At 43.5% G+C, this 18,945-nt stretch overlaps 1 protein-coding gene across 1 annotated transcript; it reads right to left on the bottom strand.

Moving 5' to 3' along the window:
• Positions 1 to 599: 599 nt before the first annotated feature.
• SUZ12 (SUZ12 polycomb repressive complex 2 subunit) lies at positions 600 to 18,144 on the bottom strand. Its single transcript, XM_050319090.1, is given in 19 exon segments — positions 600 to 945; positions 1,240 to 1,319; positions 1,822 to 2,020; positions 2,388 to 2,545; positions 3,061 to 3,204; positions 3,636 to 3,727; positions 4,067 to 4,244; positions 4,945 to 5,050; positions 5,835 to 5,937; positions 6,658 to 6,889; positions 7,938 to 8,023; positions 9,312 to 9,361; positions 10,600 to 10,668; positions 14,765 to 14,829; positions 14,922 to 14,968; positions 16,259 to 16,260; positions 17,615 to 18,006; positions 18,008 to 18,066; positions 18,069 to 18,144. Coding segments are annotated over 19 exon segments (2,484 nt in total).
• Positions 18,145 to 18,945: the final 801 nt, after the last annotated feature.

Genomic DNA, 18,945 nt, shown 5'->3' on the forward strand with positions numbered 1-18,945 from the left:
GACTTTGAGAATTTTTAGTGTAAAAAAAAAAAAAAGAAGAAAAAAAAAAAAAAATTAATCGGTAATTTATGGTCGATTGATAAATGATTTCAAATACAAGGATCAAGGTTAAACTGTAAATAGTGAGACGTTATCTTCACAAAAAGCTAACTGGAGAATTTCTAAATAAGAAAAGCAGAAATTGTATCCCAATCCCCTTTCCCTAATGTTTCACAACTTCATGGTAGGAAAAACAGCCAGATACAGATGCAAAAATCTTAATATAAAAACGGTTTTACATATACTTAAATTATGTAAATTCCATAAAGTTCTTAAGACACTAATTACTAAAATTACAAAAAGATTTTCATATTGCTCTTCATGCTCAAACTCTTAGAATATTGTCATTACATCACCAAAACCAATATACATGTAGTACTTGCATAAGTAACTGAATAAAAACCCTGTTTAAACAATATCCTTGTTGAAATCATTTATTTCCATCCAGCAGTGCCTGTTTGGAACCTCTGTATTTCTGTGTGTAATTCTTTGTGGAGCTCATGCACCCTTTTGGAACGTCACTTCGATGCTCTGTCCGTTGAATGACAAGTGTTGTGGCTTCAGAGCTTCTGTTTCTTGCTCTGTTTGGTGACACCTGAGATGGTCTCCACCTCGGCCCCCCTGTCGCGCGCGGCGCCGTCGCCGTAGCCGTTCGCTGTCCCGCTCTGCTCCTCGGGGGGTTCCTCGTCCGGCGGCGCCGCTGACTCCCCCTTCTCCAGCTTCTGCTGCATCTCCCGCAGCCTGGCCACGGCCTTGTCTATGGACATGATGCTGATGAGGTTAAAGTCATGCATGCTGACCAGGTGGAGCATAAAGTTTCGACACAAGTTCTTCTTGATGATTTTCTGTCCGTAGTTCTCCACAAACAGCATGCAGGCGTGATTCATTTGATTGTCAGCGATAAACCTGGCAAATGAAAGAGCTTGTCACTGTGCAGGTAGAACGTTTTCGAAGACAAAAAGGTGTGGTTTATTACACAGCATTCTCCAATGTTTGTTTTCCTCTTCAAAGCCCAAGGGCTACGAGGCACGAGAACTTTAAAAAGCTTAAACTCTCACAAGCTTGTGACCAAGTTATCCTTTAAGGATCCTTTCCTCAACACCTGAGCTAACTGCATTTTAAGTATTTAATGAATTGCAGTGCAATATGATCAACCAAATCTGTAATTTATTTGCATCAAAGCTAAGCACAGTAACATACCCGTGCTTCATAACATGAAGATTCCATAATTTCATCACTTCTTTCTCTCCTTCGTTAACGTCAGAAAATTCTTCAATTTGCTGGAGAGAGAGAAAGGATTGGGAGGAAGGACAGGGAAAGAAACAAACACACCCATCAGAACTGCGTGTCTGCTGCCAAGCAGTGAGAGCAGACCCAAAATTCAACTTATGCACAGAAATATATATATAGAAAATTCAGGCTCTGCAGTCAAAAAAGTTAGAAAAATGTAATCTCTTGTAGAGACTTGGGATGATAAATTCTATCCTTATCACATACACCCTGCACTGGGTACTCCTGATTCCAGCACCTCCTCTCTGAAGGAGGAAACCAGCCCCAGTGAAAACTTGTTTGAACACAAAACTAGCCTTGCAACTGCAGGCATACTTGAAAAAACAACCTTTGATTCCATGAATTTCCATCCACAGTTGCTCAGCAAAATGTTGCGCTCTTAAAACGCATCATTTTCAAAATATATGCCTGACCGCCCCCTGAAACAACTGCAGATCATCTTCTAAAAACCACAATCCCCTTAGAGCAGTTTTGTGTAAATGGAATAATTACAGTGATGGTTTTCTCCCGTAGCCACTCGGGGTCCTTCTCATCCTCACTGTCCACTTCCATCTCCTGGGGGCGGAGGGGCAAACAGGTGTCACTGTGGAAGTACAGCCGGTTGTGGCCACTGCTGTAGGTCCTCTGCTGCTCCACCTCCCCATCCTCAGACTCCAGGAATTCCGACATACTTGCTTTCGTACGCTTTGGCCTGGCAGGAGGGAAGGAAGAGACGCAAATACTGAGCAATTGGTTCATAACAATTATTTTAAGCTCTAGCTTGCAAAAATTTTGGGGGGGGAACCTCCAGCAATGAGATAAACCCCATTAAACACCCAACTTCTCCTTCTGGGGAAGAAAAGGTTTAGGGTAAGGCAGTTAAGAGGAGTTACATCATTAGGAACAGGAATCTCAACTGAAAAGGTGTAGGAAAATCAGAGGTGAATCTACCACGTCCTTCAGCCACAACAGTGTCATTTCCACTGTTTATTTGCACCTACGCATTTACAGCTCCCCAGGTTTCACAAATCTGCTCTCTAGGCCACGATGCACAAACAGAGCTGGTTTCCCAGCCCTACCTGCAAACCAGGATGTGTGTGATGGGGGTTCTCTTGACCGGCCCGTTGCGGCTGAAGGCGAAGCCCGGCTGACGATGGATGTCCTGGGGGTTCCCTGCGTACGAGCCATCGTAGCACTCGTTGATGGACACGTCTATCCGAGCACCTTTGGGATGATACTGGAACAGGAGTGCAAAGACTCTTAGCAGACAGCAGTGACAGCACATCAAGTAACCTTTCAAATTCCCAATACCTTAAACATCACCTATCAATAACCACATAGAGCTCCAGATTCCTTTTACAATCCAGACACAAATTACACCAGAGCTCCCTTGCTCTGTACTATTTTACTGTTTTATATAAACCCCCTTAGAACTAATTATAAAATGAAGGAAAATATCAGCTAACAAGAACCCTAGAAATCAGAACATTTCTAAATTTCCTAAAGCTTCAAGAGACTTCCAACCAAATGTAGATTACGTTGTTTTCTACACCACAGAAAAGAGCACACTGATGCAAAAGCAGTAGCTACAGTCAAGAGTTCTTGCTCTGAATTCACACATTGATTCATGTAACGTTCAAAGGAAGTGGGTTCTAACCTGCAGTGCTACAATTTAACAGAGTAGCAGCAGAATCCCTGCACAGAGGACCTGTGACAGCCCGTACAGGGCCGAGCTACTGCAAAATTACTTACAACATAATTAAAGATAAATCTGCTGTGGCAAAGCTTCAGGTGTTTGAGTAAACTGTAGAGCTTGCGGCAGTTCAAGGTGCACCAGGGGCAGTGCAGGTCGTCCCTGGCCTCAGTCTGCTGCCTCGTGTTGTTGTTATACAGGAACTGAGGGAACAAAGGAACAGGCAGGGCAGGATTAGTTTCATCCATTCCCTTCCCAAACCAACTGAGAAGTGGTTTCAGGAGACCTCTACAGCAACAGGAACGTTTGGGAACACTCCACCAGCTCGGTGTACTCAAACAGCGGTATCTGAGGGATTTTTTTCCCCACAGGAAGACCACCTGTCCCTTCCTGAGGTCTAACAGGAGATGCCCTTTGTCTTTCAGAACATCAGATGTGCCCCCAGGAAGGTCAGTTTGCTAAAATGCTTCCTGTAAAAAGCAGTATGTGGAATGGCTTTCAGTCTGTGAACCTGAGACCCCTCAAGGCATCCACTAAAGGGGCAAATGGGAATTTCCACCCAGCTCGGAAAGGAACATTTTAATTCCACACAATACTTAACACTGTCGTTTTTCCCTCTGATTATTTTCAATACCTGGTAAAATATTCGCAACTTCTGCCGAGGTTCATTTAAAACATCTCTCTCTTTCCTTGTCTGAAGGTCTGTGGGCAAGGATTCTTTCACAGCTGAAAACAAAGCACATGGAGATCCAGATTTCTTTGGTGCCGAGGAACAGACACTGTTCCTCCCCCAGGAATGGAAGTTGTGGGAAGGGCACTGCTGCTGAAGGAAGCGGGCTACGAGCACTGCATGTCATCACTTCAACATTGCCATGATTTCAAACACTCAACTATGTTTAGCTTTTAAATTTACCTTAAAAAATAGGAGACACAACAAAGCCTGCTTATTTTGTGCTTTTCCCTGTTGAGAATTCCCTGAAGCAGCTGCACTAGTGAGTCAGGAACCCCTCAGCACACAAGGGCCAAGCAGGTGATTATTCAGCAGCAAACCCAAAGTTTGCTTACCTATAGTCTGAGCAGGTTTAACAGAGTTGGGCTTGTTTTCTTGAGGGAGGCTCTCAGAATTTCGTGTTGCAAGAGGCTTGGCTATAGGAGCTGTAGACTTGTCATTTGTGTCTCCTGTCCAACGAAGAGTAAACTGAAGTGTAGGTCCCTGAGAAAATGTTTCAAATGGAGGCAACCTCTGGGGGTGGAAATCAAAAATAAAACAGCAGAATTAGTGTCTTTCTATGTAGAAAAACAATCAGGAGAAAATATTCACAGAATCGAGGTATTTTTTTGAAATCCAAGTAAAGGCTAACAGGTAAATTGAGCTTATAACTACATTTTTACTATATAATTTGGTTCATCTCTGCTTTTTTCATAATTATAATAATCATGTTGAGACACAAACACTTTGCAACCTGGAATCTTCATGGCACTAACAAGTGATACTGTCCCAGGACATGGGAGCATTTCACATATGTACAGTCCCCTGCATCCACTGTAGCACTGAGTGCTGATTCACCTCAGCCAACAACTTCTCTCTGCTCAGCACTGTCTCCTACACTGATACACCTCCTTTCCATCACTACATTTTATCAGCATTCTCCTCAGGTATGTAAGATCACACCTATGAAAGAAAGCTCTGGGTTCCTCTTTCTTTCCCTAAAATATTCTGCAGTATTCCTTTTTGATTTGTCCAACTTGTTACCACAACAAACATTCCATGCTTTAATAAGACAGAAATTCACAAGTCACTGAAAGAGAATTAATTATTTCCTGTTCAAGTCAACCCATTTTCAGAGGAACAGCCACTGACTGCACTTCCAACTGAGCTCCACCTCAATCCAGATCACTTAAAGCAAAGACAGTTTTCTCTCAGCCACTAAAACAATCCACACCTTCCCATCAAGGATTGTTTCCCACGTTGCTCTTTTCTTGCTAATGGGACACTCTTCCATTTCCTGCATGGCCACTTCATATTCCCCATCCAGAAGTTGCAAACGTCTGTCAGGACAAAATGTGTGTAAATAACCCAGCTCATTTTTATTGTTTGCTGTTAAAATGTGCTACTGAACAGTAACTTAAGTTTCCATGAGTCCAAGGGCAGATTTTTCAGGCAAAATTATTTGAGAGTTGGGTGTGGATCTTGACAAACATCACCCACAACAAAGAAAAATGTTAAAGATTAAAAAAACCATATAATTTTTTATGTGTGATTTGGTTCTGTTGCAGATCAGATATTCTCATATATATATATATATTCTCAGACATTCTTGTTCTCATTTCTGTGTATCCTCATTTATATAAATATTATGTTTAGCATATTAAAGTTCTCCAGTGGAATTAAGTAATAGAAAAGAACAAAACGTTGTCAAGACTTTTAAGATACAGATTAGAGAAGGAAAATTGCTTAAAAAACCAAACTCTTCTCAAACTATACAACTTTCCAAATTGTATTTGAGAAATAACTGGTTTTTTTCAGAATCCCTTGGAGATGTTTTAAGCAGCTTTTCCTTGAAGCTCTATTTTTACTGATAAAGAAACCATGTACCTACCTCTGCCTGGGATCTGCACTTGCCACGGATAGAACTCTTATTTTCAAATACTGTACCCAGTCACTGAACAGATCTCAGTGTAAAATGTACACAAAAACACAACAAGCCTAAGCTCTTATTGTAAATACCAACTAAAATGCAGCCAATATTTAATATATTTACAGCGTAGGACTCTTTAACATATTAAATTTCCAATGACTACCAGAAACAATATTTATTTTGAATAACATTACCTGTTTTTATCAAATACAGTCATTTGTGCTACAAATGTCTTTTCCCCATCTTCACGGTTTGAGGAGTTTCTTTTTCTTCTAGCTGGAAGCTCCTCATTGACATCTGCACACAAGAAATAAGGGATTCAATCACTGCATAAGCACAGATTTAAAAGACCAAACAGTCTCTATGCAATTGCAAACTGTAACTGGCTGTTCACTGTGTCAGTGTGTCACACAGCAGAACAGGACAATGCAATGGAAAGGGCACTTAGCTTAAAAGTAATCATATTTTAGGTATGTTCTCATGTATTTTTAGTTTCATCATATTATTCTGTCAGCATAAAGAATTTGGGATCTCATCTTCCTCCTCTTGTGGCTATAAAATAGTGAGAAATAAAGTTTTTCATTCTACATGCACTCTCTCCAAGGCTGTAACATTTGTGATAGAACACATCTTAACAACATTATGAAAACAGCTTTTAAAAATTTGTTACTTAGGTATTTTATCTATTGTTTGTTTGTTTGTTTGTTTTTGCTGAGAGACAGTGATAGAACCTGCAGCTGGGTCAGCAGTGACCAGTGTTGGTGGAGGATTAACAATCCTCTCAGTGCAATATTCACCCTCACCATCACATTCATAACAACGGTGTTAAATCCACCCAAAAACTGAGCACAGTTTCCAGTTCCCAGCTGAATTCCAACCCCAGCCCAAAGAGACTGCAAGCAATGAAAGCCCAGGCAGTCCCTGCTGGCCCTTGTCAGTGTGACCCACACTGCACACACAGCTCTACACGAGCTGCAGGTCAAACCCTGCCCAGGAGGATGGAAGGGCTGCAGTTACCGATGTTCTCGTTGGTCTCCCCGTTGATCAGCCCGTTGAACTCCCTCCTGCCCGGGCGAGTGACTCGGAACAACAGCGAGTAGGACTTCACCATGTGGCTGTTGCTTGGCTCAAACTCGTTGCTGGAGACTGCCAGGGAGGGGAAGTTGCCTGGTTTGATTTGGCTGAGGTCTGGGTTTAAAGGCACCTGCTTTTTACCTGTAGGAACCTGCCTTATGGGACAACTGACATCCTGCAGCAGAACAACAAACACGGCAATTAATGTCTTTACAGTCTGGAGACCTAAGTGTTAAAATTTATATTGTTTGTGAATTGGACTTGTTCTGCCGACTTTTTGAAAATAAGCCTTGTAACAGATACAAATCAGAAAAAATCTGGCACGATCCCAGGTTGTAAATGCAAAACCAGATTATTTGTAAGTGTAAATAAAACTGGCATTCTACAAGCCCTTCTGGCAGCAGCCATCTTTCTCTAAGTGATTAAATTAACACTAACATGAGGCACTTAGAAAGATTGCAGAACAGCCATTAATACTAATTTAATTCTGTTTACCTAAAGAAATTAAATGTTTTGGGTATATATATACATTTCAAGGGCTTCCTGTCTTCTCCTTGCAATATTGCAGAGTGCACTTTGTGCTATCTGTGAGATAAAGAACCACTTACCTAGGATTTATTATATTCAGTACCTCTCAAACAGATCACTGAACATTGTGTAGATTTGGGAAAACATGGCAAGATGGCCTAAATATGAAACTTGCAGCAAAACATTTGGGAAAACCATCAGCACCTCCTGATTTCACCATATTTATCCACACTGTAGCAATTAACAAAATTGGCTAGAAACAATATTAACTCTTAAAAACATGTCAAAACAGCTTAAGAGTCTTGGGGAAAATACACAGAGTTCTGTCTGCAAATCTTTCCTTTCTGCTTCAAAATTACAGCACTCATTACTGAGCCTCCCATATTCCCAGAGCTGGGAAGATGATTTGCCAACTGGTGTGAAACAAACACAGATAAAAACACAAGCAAATTCAAAGATGCTTTAAAAATAAAATCAAAATTGGTTATGATTCACAGGAGCTAAAATTTGCAATAATCAAAGTGATCAGAGCAAAAAGCACAGGTACAGAAAAGGCAAAAATCCAACAGAGAACAACTTGAATAGATCAGTTATTGAATTTAAAAACTAATTCCATGTGATGTTAATCAGATAGTCCAGAAGCAGGGAAACATTTTGCTTTAATACACATTAATAGTTTGTCAAATCATTTTTACCTTTCGTTTCTTGTGGCAAACTTTCACCAGCAGAACTTCCAGGGTCACAGAATTTTGTTCATTCTCTGAGTTTTGTGATGGCTTATCTGAACAGAAAAACATTTTAATTCTGAACAAGTGAATGTTTATTCAATGGCATAAATCCACCTCTGATTAGTTTTTTAACCACAAGCACCTCCAGGCACAAAGACCCCCAGTCAAATTCTAAATTTTAGTTCTCCCCAAATTCACTGCAAATTCCCACTTGAGAACATCTCCTACCTGTTCTCATCCTAGAGATTAAAACTCATAATTGATCTCTAATGGTTAAAAGAGCAAGTTCACCCCCTGGTTCAGGTTATGGGCAGATTTAAGGGCAGTCAGAACACACAAATTACACGAGTCAAGTTATTTTCTCCATTTTTTTTCTTTACACCTTGCACACCTAGAATTTGGTTTGCATCAAAACTTAAGATCCAGATGCCATCAGATAAGAAAACCAAACAAAATTAAAAAGGCAACCATAAACATTATGCAAGTTTAAATATATGCACAACAGCTGCTAAAGGACTCTGGAAAGAACCTGCAAAAAGTCTTAGAAAATAAGACTTGGCTTCAGATAAATCTCCTAGAGCCTGGAATCTCCAAGGCAGCTGCTGCCAGCAGTGTGATCAGCAATGCCAAACCAAAAGTTAAAAATAACATTTGATTTTAATGGACAAACAGCTCTTTTTTTTTTTTTCAGGGGAGTAAAAAGGCAGTGCATTTATCCAAGGCTGTACAGCCCAGGGCATGTCACCTGTGCTTTCCTCAGAGGAACACAACTGGTTCTGCTCTGTGAGGATCAATACTCCAGTTTTGAAAGGTAAATCCTTATGTGCTCAAAAGCACCATGGAAAGACTGAAAGTCACTAAAATATGATTTCCATGGCTTGTCTAATGGCTGGCACAGCCTTTGCCTCATTTCTAGACTCAACTTGATAAAATTTATTCTTACACTTCTGTCTGAAATTAGAAACCACTGAATCTTCAAACTATTTGAAGGCTGTGGGTTTTTTAAAAACTACTTCAAATGCCAAAGACACACTCCCAGAAAATCACTTTCTTCAGGAACTCCTCAAAGGTCTAATTCAGTTTGAATGGATGATGACTTGAAGTATTTCTCAAAATCACTGTTTTCACTAAAACCCCAGACTGTTAAACATCACAGTTACACCACAACATTTCTACAGCACTATTGAATTGTAACTAATGGGGCAGGCTGAGCTTAAATAAGTTAACTCTGCATCCAAACAGCAAAGATTAAAAACACTCAAATATTCCCCTCACAGATCTCTGCTAACTTCCAAGGTGTTACACAAATTACCAGTGCAAGGAATGAATTGGCAAACGTACCATTTTTATGGAAGAACCCAGTAAATGTGAGTTGCAAATGAGCAGACAAGCTAAACAGGAGAAAAATAAAAGAAAGGAAATGTTAGAAGAACAAATGTTTTCTTCTCCAGCAGCCACTTCAGTCCATGCTCTGATGGCCAGGACAGGCCTGCACAGGAGGAGTCAGTCCAGGCTTCCACCTTGGAAGCTGCCTGGACAGGGCAGGAGCAGCTGGTGCAGAGCTGGACCAGTGACTCTTTTCAGCTTGATTCTCTCTGGGTACTCTATGACTTGGTATGTTAGAAAGGAAAGTTTAAACACCACAGCAGAAGGACGTTGCCTGGAGATAGGAGATCTTGCCTTCTCATTTACCAGACATTCATGGGCCACAGAGATCAGGCTTGGTGGGAATTTTCTAGAACTTCACCCTGAACCATGGACTTGGTGTAGATTTTTTTTTTTAAACTAAGTATTGTAAGTTTGATTAGTAATTGCATCTGCCCTGTTCAGAGCACTGCAGCTCCCAGCCTGCACTGCCCTATGGACCACAGACCCCTTTGATTTCAAATGGTTCAATTCAGGACACATTTCACTTTAAAACAAATTATTTAAGCCTGTATTTAAAAGGGTCTCAAAACCACTCGGTATTTCTGAAATACAAAGTATGCAACAAAATACCATCTGTTATTCCACAGTACCAGACACATTCTGAGCACCTTCACCAACCCCTCAGGCAGATCCACCCTGACACTCATCCCCTGTTTTTAAACACAAACATTCCCAAGAGCTCTGAGATGACCAGTGAGCGCCCAACAGCTCGAGCATTCCGAGGGCTGCATCTCCCCCAGCTTCCATCACTCATCCATGGTGATTTTCCAGCCCAATTCTACATTAAAGCACATTTTTGATAGTTTTGAAAGCACAAAACCAACACACAAATCAATATTCTGACTCTGTGGTTTCATAGTATTTTCCCAAATCTGCCTCTTTTGTTACCTTTAATTGCAACACACAGAGATTAGTTCTGACACAACTGGCAGTGTTGGAAGCCAAGTTAAGGCAAACACCTATTTGAGGTTTCCATAAACATTTTAACAGATGCCCCAACAAACAGAGAAAGTTTATCCCAACACTGCTTTTCTCCAGGTCAAGTGACCAGGTCATACACCCACATTTTAAAATCCTGGAAGCAACATTTGAAGCAGTAAATACTTTGTTTCTAATAACTCTATCAATCACAAGTACTTTTGATTTAGCACATGCATGTGCTCATTTGTACCCCCTCCCCAAATATAAGGCAGGACTGTACCTGTGAGATTCTTGTTCTCCCTTCATTTTCTCTACTTTTGATAACATGTCATCTACTTTGAATGTTTTCCTGTGAAGAAAAAGCAGAAAGAATGGTTTTACACAGCCAGGATACCCCTAATATCTAACAACAGAATTTATTCAGCCTGAACTTTGACTTGGTTTTCATCTAAAACTGTCTATATTTTAGCCTTCTCTTCAGAAAGCACCCTTTATATCTCATTTATATCCCACCCATGTTGTAGGGACACAACTGCTTCTCAAGCAGCAGCAAAAGAATGCAAAGAATTAAAACCAGACCTTTCAGCAATAATCCCACTGCTCATAGGAAGTTTCATTGAACAGCAACATCTTGAAACCCTGCAATGAACATGCCTAACCACATCTCAGCTTTGTCAAAGCAAGTTCCTGCTTTAGTGACACTTGTACCCCCCAGGAATTGATGTGTCAACTCTGTAGCCATTAATATTTTAATTGTGATCACAATAATGAAAAACACTTCAAAGCTTGTAGGACAAAAGAGTTAAAAACTTAATTAAAACCCCAAACCCTTATTTCTCCACACGTTTCTAGTAAATGGAAAAGAGCAATGAATTCTCAGGCTACTTTTAGGGCACCCACAGGAAATGTGGGACAACGACAACAATGTCATAGGGAATAATCCCTTCAAATCATTCCTCTCTGGAATTCTGACATCAGGCTGTTCGTGCTCGTGTGCTCAGCCTGTCCTGCCACACACACAGTTAATGGTCATTGCCAAACCAAGCTCACTCCTGAACAGAAGTTATTCAACACTTTCCATGTTTCATTACAGTTAAGGCTTGGACAGAGATACCACAAAACTGCCCCATGCTGGAGTGACAGTGTAGGAGTGTGAGGGCATCTTACACCTCAGAAAAATGGAATTAGAGCATAAGTTGTTGCCAAACACTGGATTCTCTCTGGAGGGGAACAACAATGTGCTCTAGGGAAGTGGGAAGCATCTGTCTCCAGAAATATCCCGGCTGGATGAGCCCTGATGTCACACAGTGTCCACAGGCAGCATGACGCGCTCGTGAGTGGCTGAGTTACACATCACAGGGTGACTCAACGGTGACACTGGACAACAACCCCTGCACAAGCACAGGGCTGCAAATGAATTATCAGCTGTGGAGTAAACAATCACTGATTCAAAGCTCCACTCAGCACCAGGCTCACACGTCTGACAGACTCCAAACTGACTCACCTCCACTCAGATGTGGGATCATTACAGTGATCATTACAGTGATCAGCTTTAAAGCAAAGGATGTGGAGAACAGAGCAGTTTGGTAAAAACTGCAGATTCTGAGGTCAAAAAGCCTCTGTGTGCACTTTGTGCAGCTCATGAAAATCAGCCAGAACAGAAGCAGTGCCCTGATCTTCAGAGGGCTTTCTTCAGACTGAGCAACTGCTTCAAACAGCCTCAGAGCAAAGTTATGTCATGACTGCAATGGGAGCCAGAAACCAGCTCAGAGACAAACAGGATCCAGGGCTGGGGGAAGTTCATAATCATAGAACATACTAATATCTGACACAACTGGCATTTAATATGTGAACATTACTGATCCAAAAAAACCCCAGTGGTGCAGCCTTTGCTAAACCCAGGCTCAGGTTAGTCAAAACAAGAGTCCCCCTAAAAAAACCTTTCGGAGAAACTAAAAATAGCAAACAAGAAACTCATTAAATCAAAAGTGTTGCCTTTGAAGTTAACCTGTAAGAGCAGAAATTCCTCTAAACTGGATGACTATTTTTGTTACCACATTCCCATGCAAACCAGACAAAATGAAGTGTTGGTAATACCCATCCCTAACACCTGGGATTTTCAGGACAGCAGTTCCTGGTGCTACAAGTACATGCATCTTGTGCATTCCTTTCTCCACCCACTCCTATTCCAGTCAAGGAAAGTACTAATTAACAACATATTAGAAGTCACATCAGAGCCCGTCATGACTCTGATAATAAATAAAAGAATATTCTCTATCCAAACACTGTATGGGAGCAATTTTATTTAGTAACTTCTTTCCAACACCATCATTTGGTCTGATAATACAGTAACACCTAAAGACAGACCCAAGCAAAAAGCCCGTTTTCAGTTTCCAAAGCTCATCACTCTCTGAAAAGAAGCAGCAACTTCAATACCTTTTTATCCCAAGCTGACACATGTCCATTAATTATTCCTTATCCCCATTTTTCTATATTCTACTCTTTATAAACACTCTCTCAGTATTAAACATATGGACCAATACCAAGAGATAATTTCATGGTAAAAATGCAGTTTTACTTCCCAAAGTGTTATATTTGCCTGGCTTTTTTTTTTTCAGGCTGCCACACAGCTGGAGGTAAAAAACATGGAGCTATAATTACTATTGTTTTATAAAGTTTGGACATCAGTTCTTTGTATTTTACTTATCATATTATTTTCTGGTTTTCCCCTGAGCTCTGCTGGTTCACTTCTGCTGCATTATTGTGGTTTTATAAAGAAAACATCCTGAAAGATTTTACTTAATCTTCCTAGACCTAATTAGCAGGATGATTTCAATAAATCAGCAGAACTATGGAGTGAAACAAGTATCAAAGTGTTTGCTACCAGAACACTACCCAGCTAAAATGAGTTCTAAACGAAAGGGTGAAGGGATCCAGTAAAAATCAGTGTTTTCCAAAGAGGAACTAAGCATTACTTGTGCAGCTCACTCTGAACTAGAGTTTGGAACAGAGAATAACACAAGGTAAGCAAAGCACTACTTCTTGTTTCCCAGCAAGTAAAAACATCCAACAGAGCAGTTTCAGGTAAAAACATACACATTGCCATCAACTGGAAGTTCATTTAAGTTATAAGCAAGAACTTCCTGTCGTACAATTCTAGTTATAAAAAAACAAACAAAAACAAAAACCCAAAACAACCTGGAAATAATTTCTTAAAATTTGACTCTGAACTTATTTTAAAATAAGCAAAAAAATAATTTTGGTAACTTTTGTAAGGAAAAGTAAACAGTAACTTCAAGTTTTAAAAAAATTAATAAATCTGACTGTTACCTGTCCTAAGCACCTGAAATTGTAGGTTATGGATTCAGTTTTAGGCAAAAATTATATTGTAGCACTAAAACTCATGGCAAAAACATGAAACAATATCCAAGAATGCCATATTTAGCTTCTTTATTTAATAAAAACATGCAAATTCTACTGATCAACAGATCATGCAAGCATTACCTCCCTTCAGTAAGAAATCCCAATTTAAATTAGAATTGTCTGCAGAATAATCCCATTTTGGTGCATATTTGTTGCATTTCAGTCCCACAGCAACTGTTTCCAAGCGATAAGAACTTTAGTGCTGAAATATTTCCCAGTAAGTGTTCAGGTTACCAAAAATCTCCAGTGTAACAAAGGATTTCCAGAGCAGGGGAAGGAAGAGAACGGGCCCTGAGATTCTGCTGACAAACAATGTCCACTGCACCCGTCCCTCTGCAGTGTTTCCACGTTTCCAAGCCCACTGACACACATCTGCAGCCCCTCACACGACAGGAGTGACTATTCTGAAATATCAAAACCCAAGCCCATCTCTCAGGTGCATCCACCTCAAAACAACCTTCTCACAGTTGGCTGGAGTTTTTGTAAAATGCTACAAAGAGACCTCTTTAATTTTTCAGCTTTTAAAATAACTACAGAAATAATTACTGGATTCTTTCAGGACTAATTAACGAAGCAAATAGTTTTGTATTTGGGATTTGTTCTTTTAAAACAAGTGGTCAGGGTACAGTTTAAAATAAAATGTTTCATATGATTACGACTCAGCACCATGGGTTCCAAGAGTTTGGATGTTCAACAGTTTAGTTTGGTTTTTAAAGAAGTTCTGCCCCAAAACAGAAAACGAACATGGGAGAATTAGTCAGGATTCTGCAGATAGTTCTCCACTTTTGAGTACTCCCAGTATCAACACAAGTCACAGGCATAAAGCTACACAGCCCCTTCACGTGGCAGAAAATCTCTCAGGTCTCAGAAATCAACTGTACACTGATGGATCATTTCTTAAGTTCTTCAAAGGGAGAAGTTTTACACACCATGTGAAAAGAGCAGGTCACCCTCTACTATTTTTTGGACCTTTGCTACTCAGTGAATATTTCAGGATTACTTTTCAAAAACAGTTTTTTTACCTTTTGATATTTGTTCGGGAGTTTCTGTGGGACATGTAAGTGAGAGTTCTGTGCAAAAATATTGGCTGCAGGGGGAAAAGAAAAAGAGAAAGGTTATGCTTTAATTGAAATTTCCTACAAGCCCAAAGTAAAGGAGTGATAAAAACCAATTACTCACTGCTATGAGATTCCGGGTACGGAGAAATCTGTATATCTGGGTTGGTTCTAAGAAAGAGGAACACGAGTTATCCAACATATCCTTGTAAGGGCAATGTATCTAACTTAGCATGGTGATTATTTGGAAACAATTACCACAAAAGTCACCCCAGTGTCCAAATAACTACAAGTTAACACGTCAAAGGTTACTTCACCTGCTCTACAACACAAAGCGACTTCTCCTTTAAGCCGCCATAAATCAGGGTCACAACTCAACCCTGACTGCTCTTGCTCCCCACAAAACGTGTTTCCCACCGGCTTTATATCACAAGAGGGCAGAAAAAACACCTCTGCACGTCACAGCCCCGTGTCAGATAGGTATGTTTTGTTCCTGAGGTTAATGAACACATCTGCTCCGGGACCCAGACAGCACCAGGAACTGCCACGGTGGATCTGCTTTATCCTTCTGGGAAATCCCAAGGTCACTTGCAGCAGGTTCTGAGACAGGAACAGGGACTGACAGTTGACTGTGATCCAGCAGGGATCACTCTAAGCTGGGAAATTCATGTTGATTCTGCTAAAGCAACTCCTGTTTCCAAGTGCAACCAGAGGCAGGATAATAGAGCTGTACCCAACCGATGCATCTCAAAGGGTGTCAGAACCAAAGCTCAAAGGATCAAGACTTGCCTACAGGCAGGAGGACCTTCAGATTAGTTTTAACCCGTTCAGTTAAATCAGGACAAAAAAGGTTTTGTCTGGATCAGGTTGTACCTAACAAGAATTGCAAACTAAACCAAAATACAGCCTATTTATGCTGAAATAAAAGCCAGTCTCGTTAAGGAACATCAGCGAGAAACTTAGAAAGGACTTGATAAAACACATCATGTGGAGAGAAAAGAGAGAATGGAGAATGTCTTAATGCTCATGCTGAGACTGCTAACACTGCCTCCACTTCCCACAGAAGGAAAACAAACTAGTTCTTTTTTAAGAAATATAAAACTGCATTTTCATATAACTGCAAAACATTTATTTCTAATAGCTAGAAACTCTACTGTATGGAATTCTGCAAATAGAAGTGAAAAAGGACAGCTTTTTATATCCTTTATCCCTTTTTAAAGATTTGATTCCACCTGATTTCTCCAGTTATGAATGGAAGATCTCACAGAATCCGTTATTAGAGAAGGGAATCTTACAATGATCACAACATGGTCTTTTAGAAGCCTGATGAAAACTAGTAAAATTCTGCTTAATTCCAGTTATCATAATAAATCTGTGTTTTTCAAAGCAAGATAAAAGACAGAAAGGAAAGAAATTAAGAAACATGCACTTTGCTACCAAGTGAAAACACATAGTCACAACTTCTAAAGAAACATCCCAGGTTTTTTAGTCTCAAAAAGCCCATGACATAACTATAATTTAGAAAGGTGTGACTACATTAAATTACATTCAGAAGGATGTAAATTTAATTTAAAGGCAAGGTACTGCTGCTTCAACTTTAGTTTTCCCAAGGAGAGAAATTCTGAAACACACTTTTCAACCTGCAGAGAGACACATATTTCACAAGTCCACATTACCCAGCAAAAGCTTAAAATAAACCTTTATCTTTTTCTAGCATATGACCTTGAAAAGGGACAAAATCAGCCAGGAGGGAATGCGATTCAATACTCCACGTGTTGGGATTTTTTTAATCCGGTGTTTACTTATTGCAGTTTTCCCGTGATATTCACACTGCAGGGTTAACATTCTATGGAACATCCCCACTTTTCTCCCGGTCCCACCTCTGAGCTTCCCTGCTCTGACACGGGCAGGAGGATTTGTTTCCACCCCGGCCACTGACACTGAGCAAACCTCTTGCAACTCGTTTGCCACTTGACCCATTTGCAGCACAGTATTAACTGAACACACAGCGCTGTTAACACGACTGAGGCTCAGGCGACCCCACACTATTCGAGACAACACCAAAAAGTCCGACTTTCTCCAACACTGTCACCGTCTCCAGCAAGCGAGAGCGAGCAGTGACAGCACCAATCCCAAAGCAGGACCGAGTTTCTTAAGTAGGGCATTAAAAGCTCCCTTCAAACCCTGGCAATTGCACAGAAGTCTCTCAGTACAAGGTAAGTTCACTGCTCCACCGCGTTTTTGAACCAGATTTCCATCAACAACTTTCTGGTGCGTTCAGGGGGGTTTTCCTCCTCTCTGGAGCTGCCACAGGGGGATGCCTGGGTCGCAAAGGTCAACTTCCACTACGAAACCTCAACTAAGGGACAATTATTGCCAGACAAAGAAAAACCCGAGTACAGTGAAGTCTGAACAGCATCCTGCCCCTCACAGGGGCTCGAACGGCAGAGGCCACAGAGGAACGAGCCCCCTCGCCCCTCCGTGCCCGGGGGCTGCCGGCGGAGGGAAGGGAGCCCGAGCGCCTGATGGGAAGCGCTGCCGAGCACCAAGTTCATCGCTGGGCGCGGGCACACACCCCCCACCCCCGCCTCCCGCCCTGCGGGCCCTCCCGCACCCCGGCCCTGCTCCCCGCGCTTCCGCCCGGCCCCCGCCTCCCCGGCCCCGCTCCGGGCCCCGCTCCCTCCCGCGGGCCGTGTTTACCCCCGGAAGCCCCTGCTGCCCGCAGCCCTCCTCCTCCTCCTCCTGCCCTTTCCGCGGCGGCCCGGGCCGGTCCCGCCGGCTCGGCCGCCGCTCCCCCGGCCGGCCCCCGGTGCTCACTCGAAGGCCTGAAGAAAGAGGTCGTGGTCGGCCTGGATCTGCTCCATCTTCGGCTTCTTCACGGGGGGCAGCGCCGCCGCCGCCGCCGCTGCTGCCGCCGAGGAGGCCGAGGAGCCTCCCGAGTACCCGCCGCCCCCGCCGCCGCCGCCCGCGGCACCGCCGGATTTGCCGCCGGGAGCCGCCGCCGCGGCGGAGCCCCCGAACCCGCCGCCGCCTCCTCCACCTCCTCCTCCTCCTCCTCCTCCGGCGGCGCCGCCAGCGGAGCCCGAGCTGGGCCCCGCACCTCCACCGTGCTTCTGGGGAGCCATGGGGGTGTCCCCGGGCGGGCCCCGGCGGGACGCGGAGCGCGCGGGGCGGGCAGGGCCGGCCGGGGCGGGTGCGTGAGGCGGGGGCCGAGGGGGGGCCGCGCCGCGCTCCAACTCCGCCAAGTCTCCTCCGCCCCGCTCCCTCAGCGCCGAGCCCGCACCGAGCCGCGCGCCCGCCCCCCGCGCGCGCCCATTGGCCGCGGGGATGGCGCCGCGCGCCGCCATTGGCCGGGGCCGGCCCCGCCCCCCGGGGTGACGCGCCGATGGTTCTGGAAGCGTTTGGTTGGTCCGCGCGCTCGGCGCGCACCCCCGGGGCCCCCTCCCCGCCCGCGTCCACCCCCGCCTTTGAACTGAATTCGCGGGAAAGCGCCGCTCGCGCTCCGGCGCGCGGGGCACGATGGGAACGGGGGGCTGAAGGGCTGAGGGGGTGCGCGCTTGGTCGCCCCTCGCCCTCACACTCCCTCACGTCCCCTCACATCCCCTCACATCCCCTCACACCTCCCCCCCTCACATCCCCTCCCACATCCCCTCACATCCCCTCACATCCCCTCACATCCCCTCACATCCCCTCACATCCCCTCACACCGCCTCACCTCCTCACGCCCCCTCACACCTCAGCCCCCTCACAGCCCCCTCACACCCCCTCACACCCCCTCACAGCCCCCCTCACACCCCCTCACACCCCTCACAACCCCCTCACACCTCCCTCACAAGCCCCCTGCTGACCAGTCCCCCTCACCGCTGCTCCCCCTGCTCTCCGTGTCCCCTGTGCTTTCCAGACCCACTCCGGTTTTCCATGCCCAGGGCTCCCCAGCCCCTCTGGCCCCCCTGTCACCACCCGGTGGTCCTGCAGCCACAAGGGTGCTGGTGCCCCACTTTCCTCAGGGGCCATTCAGCTGCCCCCAGGAGCTCCAGCGCTAAATTTGTCAAAAAAGAGCTAAATCTTTTGAAATAGAAGTTCGGGTACAAATCAGTGAAGGTACTGTGGTAGAAATGGTTATAATGGGTGGGCCATGAGGTCCTGCT

Source organism: Myiozetetes cayanensis, unplaced genomic scaffold (assembly GCF_022539395.1).
Source record: "Myiozetetes cayanensis isolate MyiCay16 unplaced genomic scaffold, myiCay2020 scf22, whole genome shotgun sequence".
NCBI lineage: Eukaryota > Metazoa > Chordata > Aves > Passeriformes > Tyrannidae > Myiozetetes > Myiozetetes cayanensis.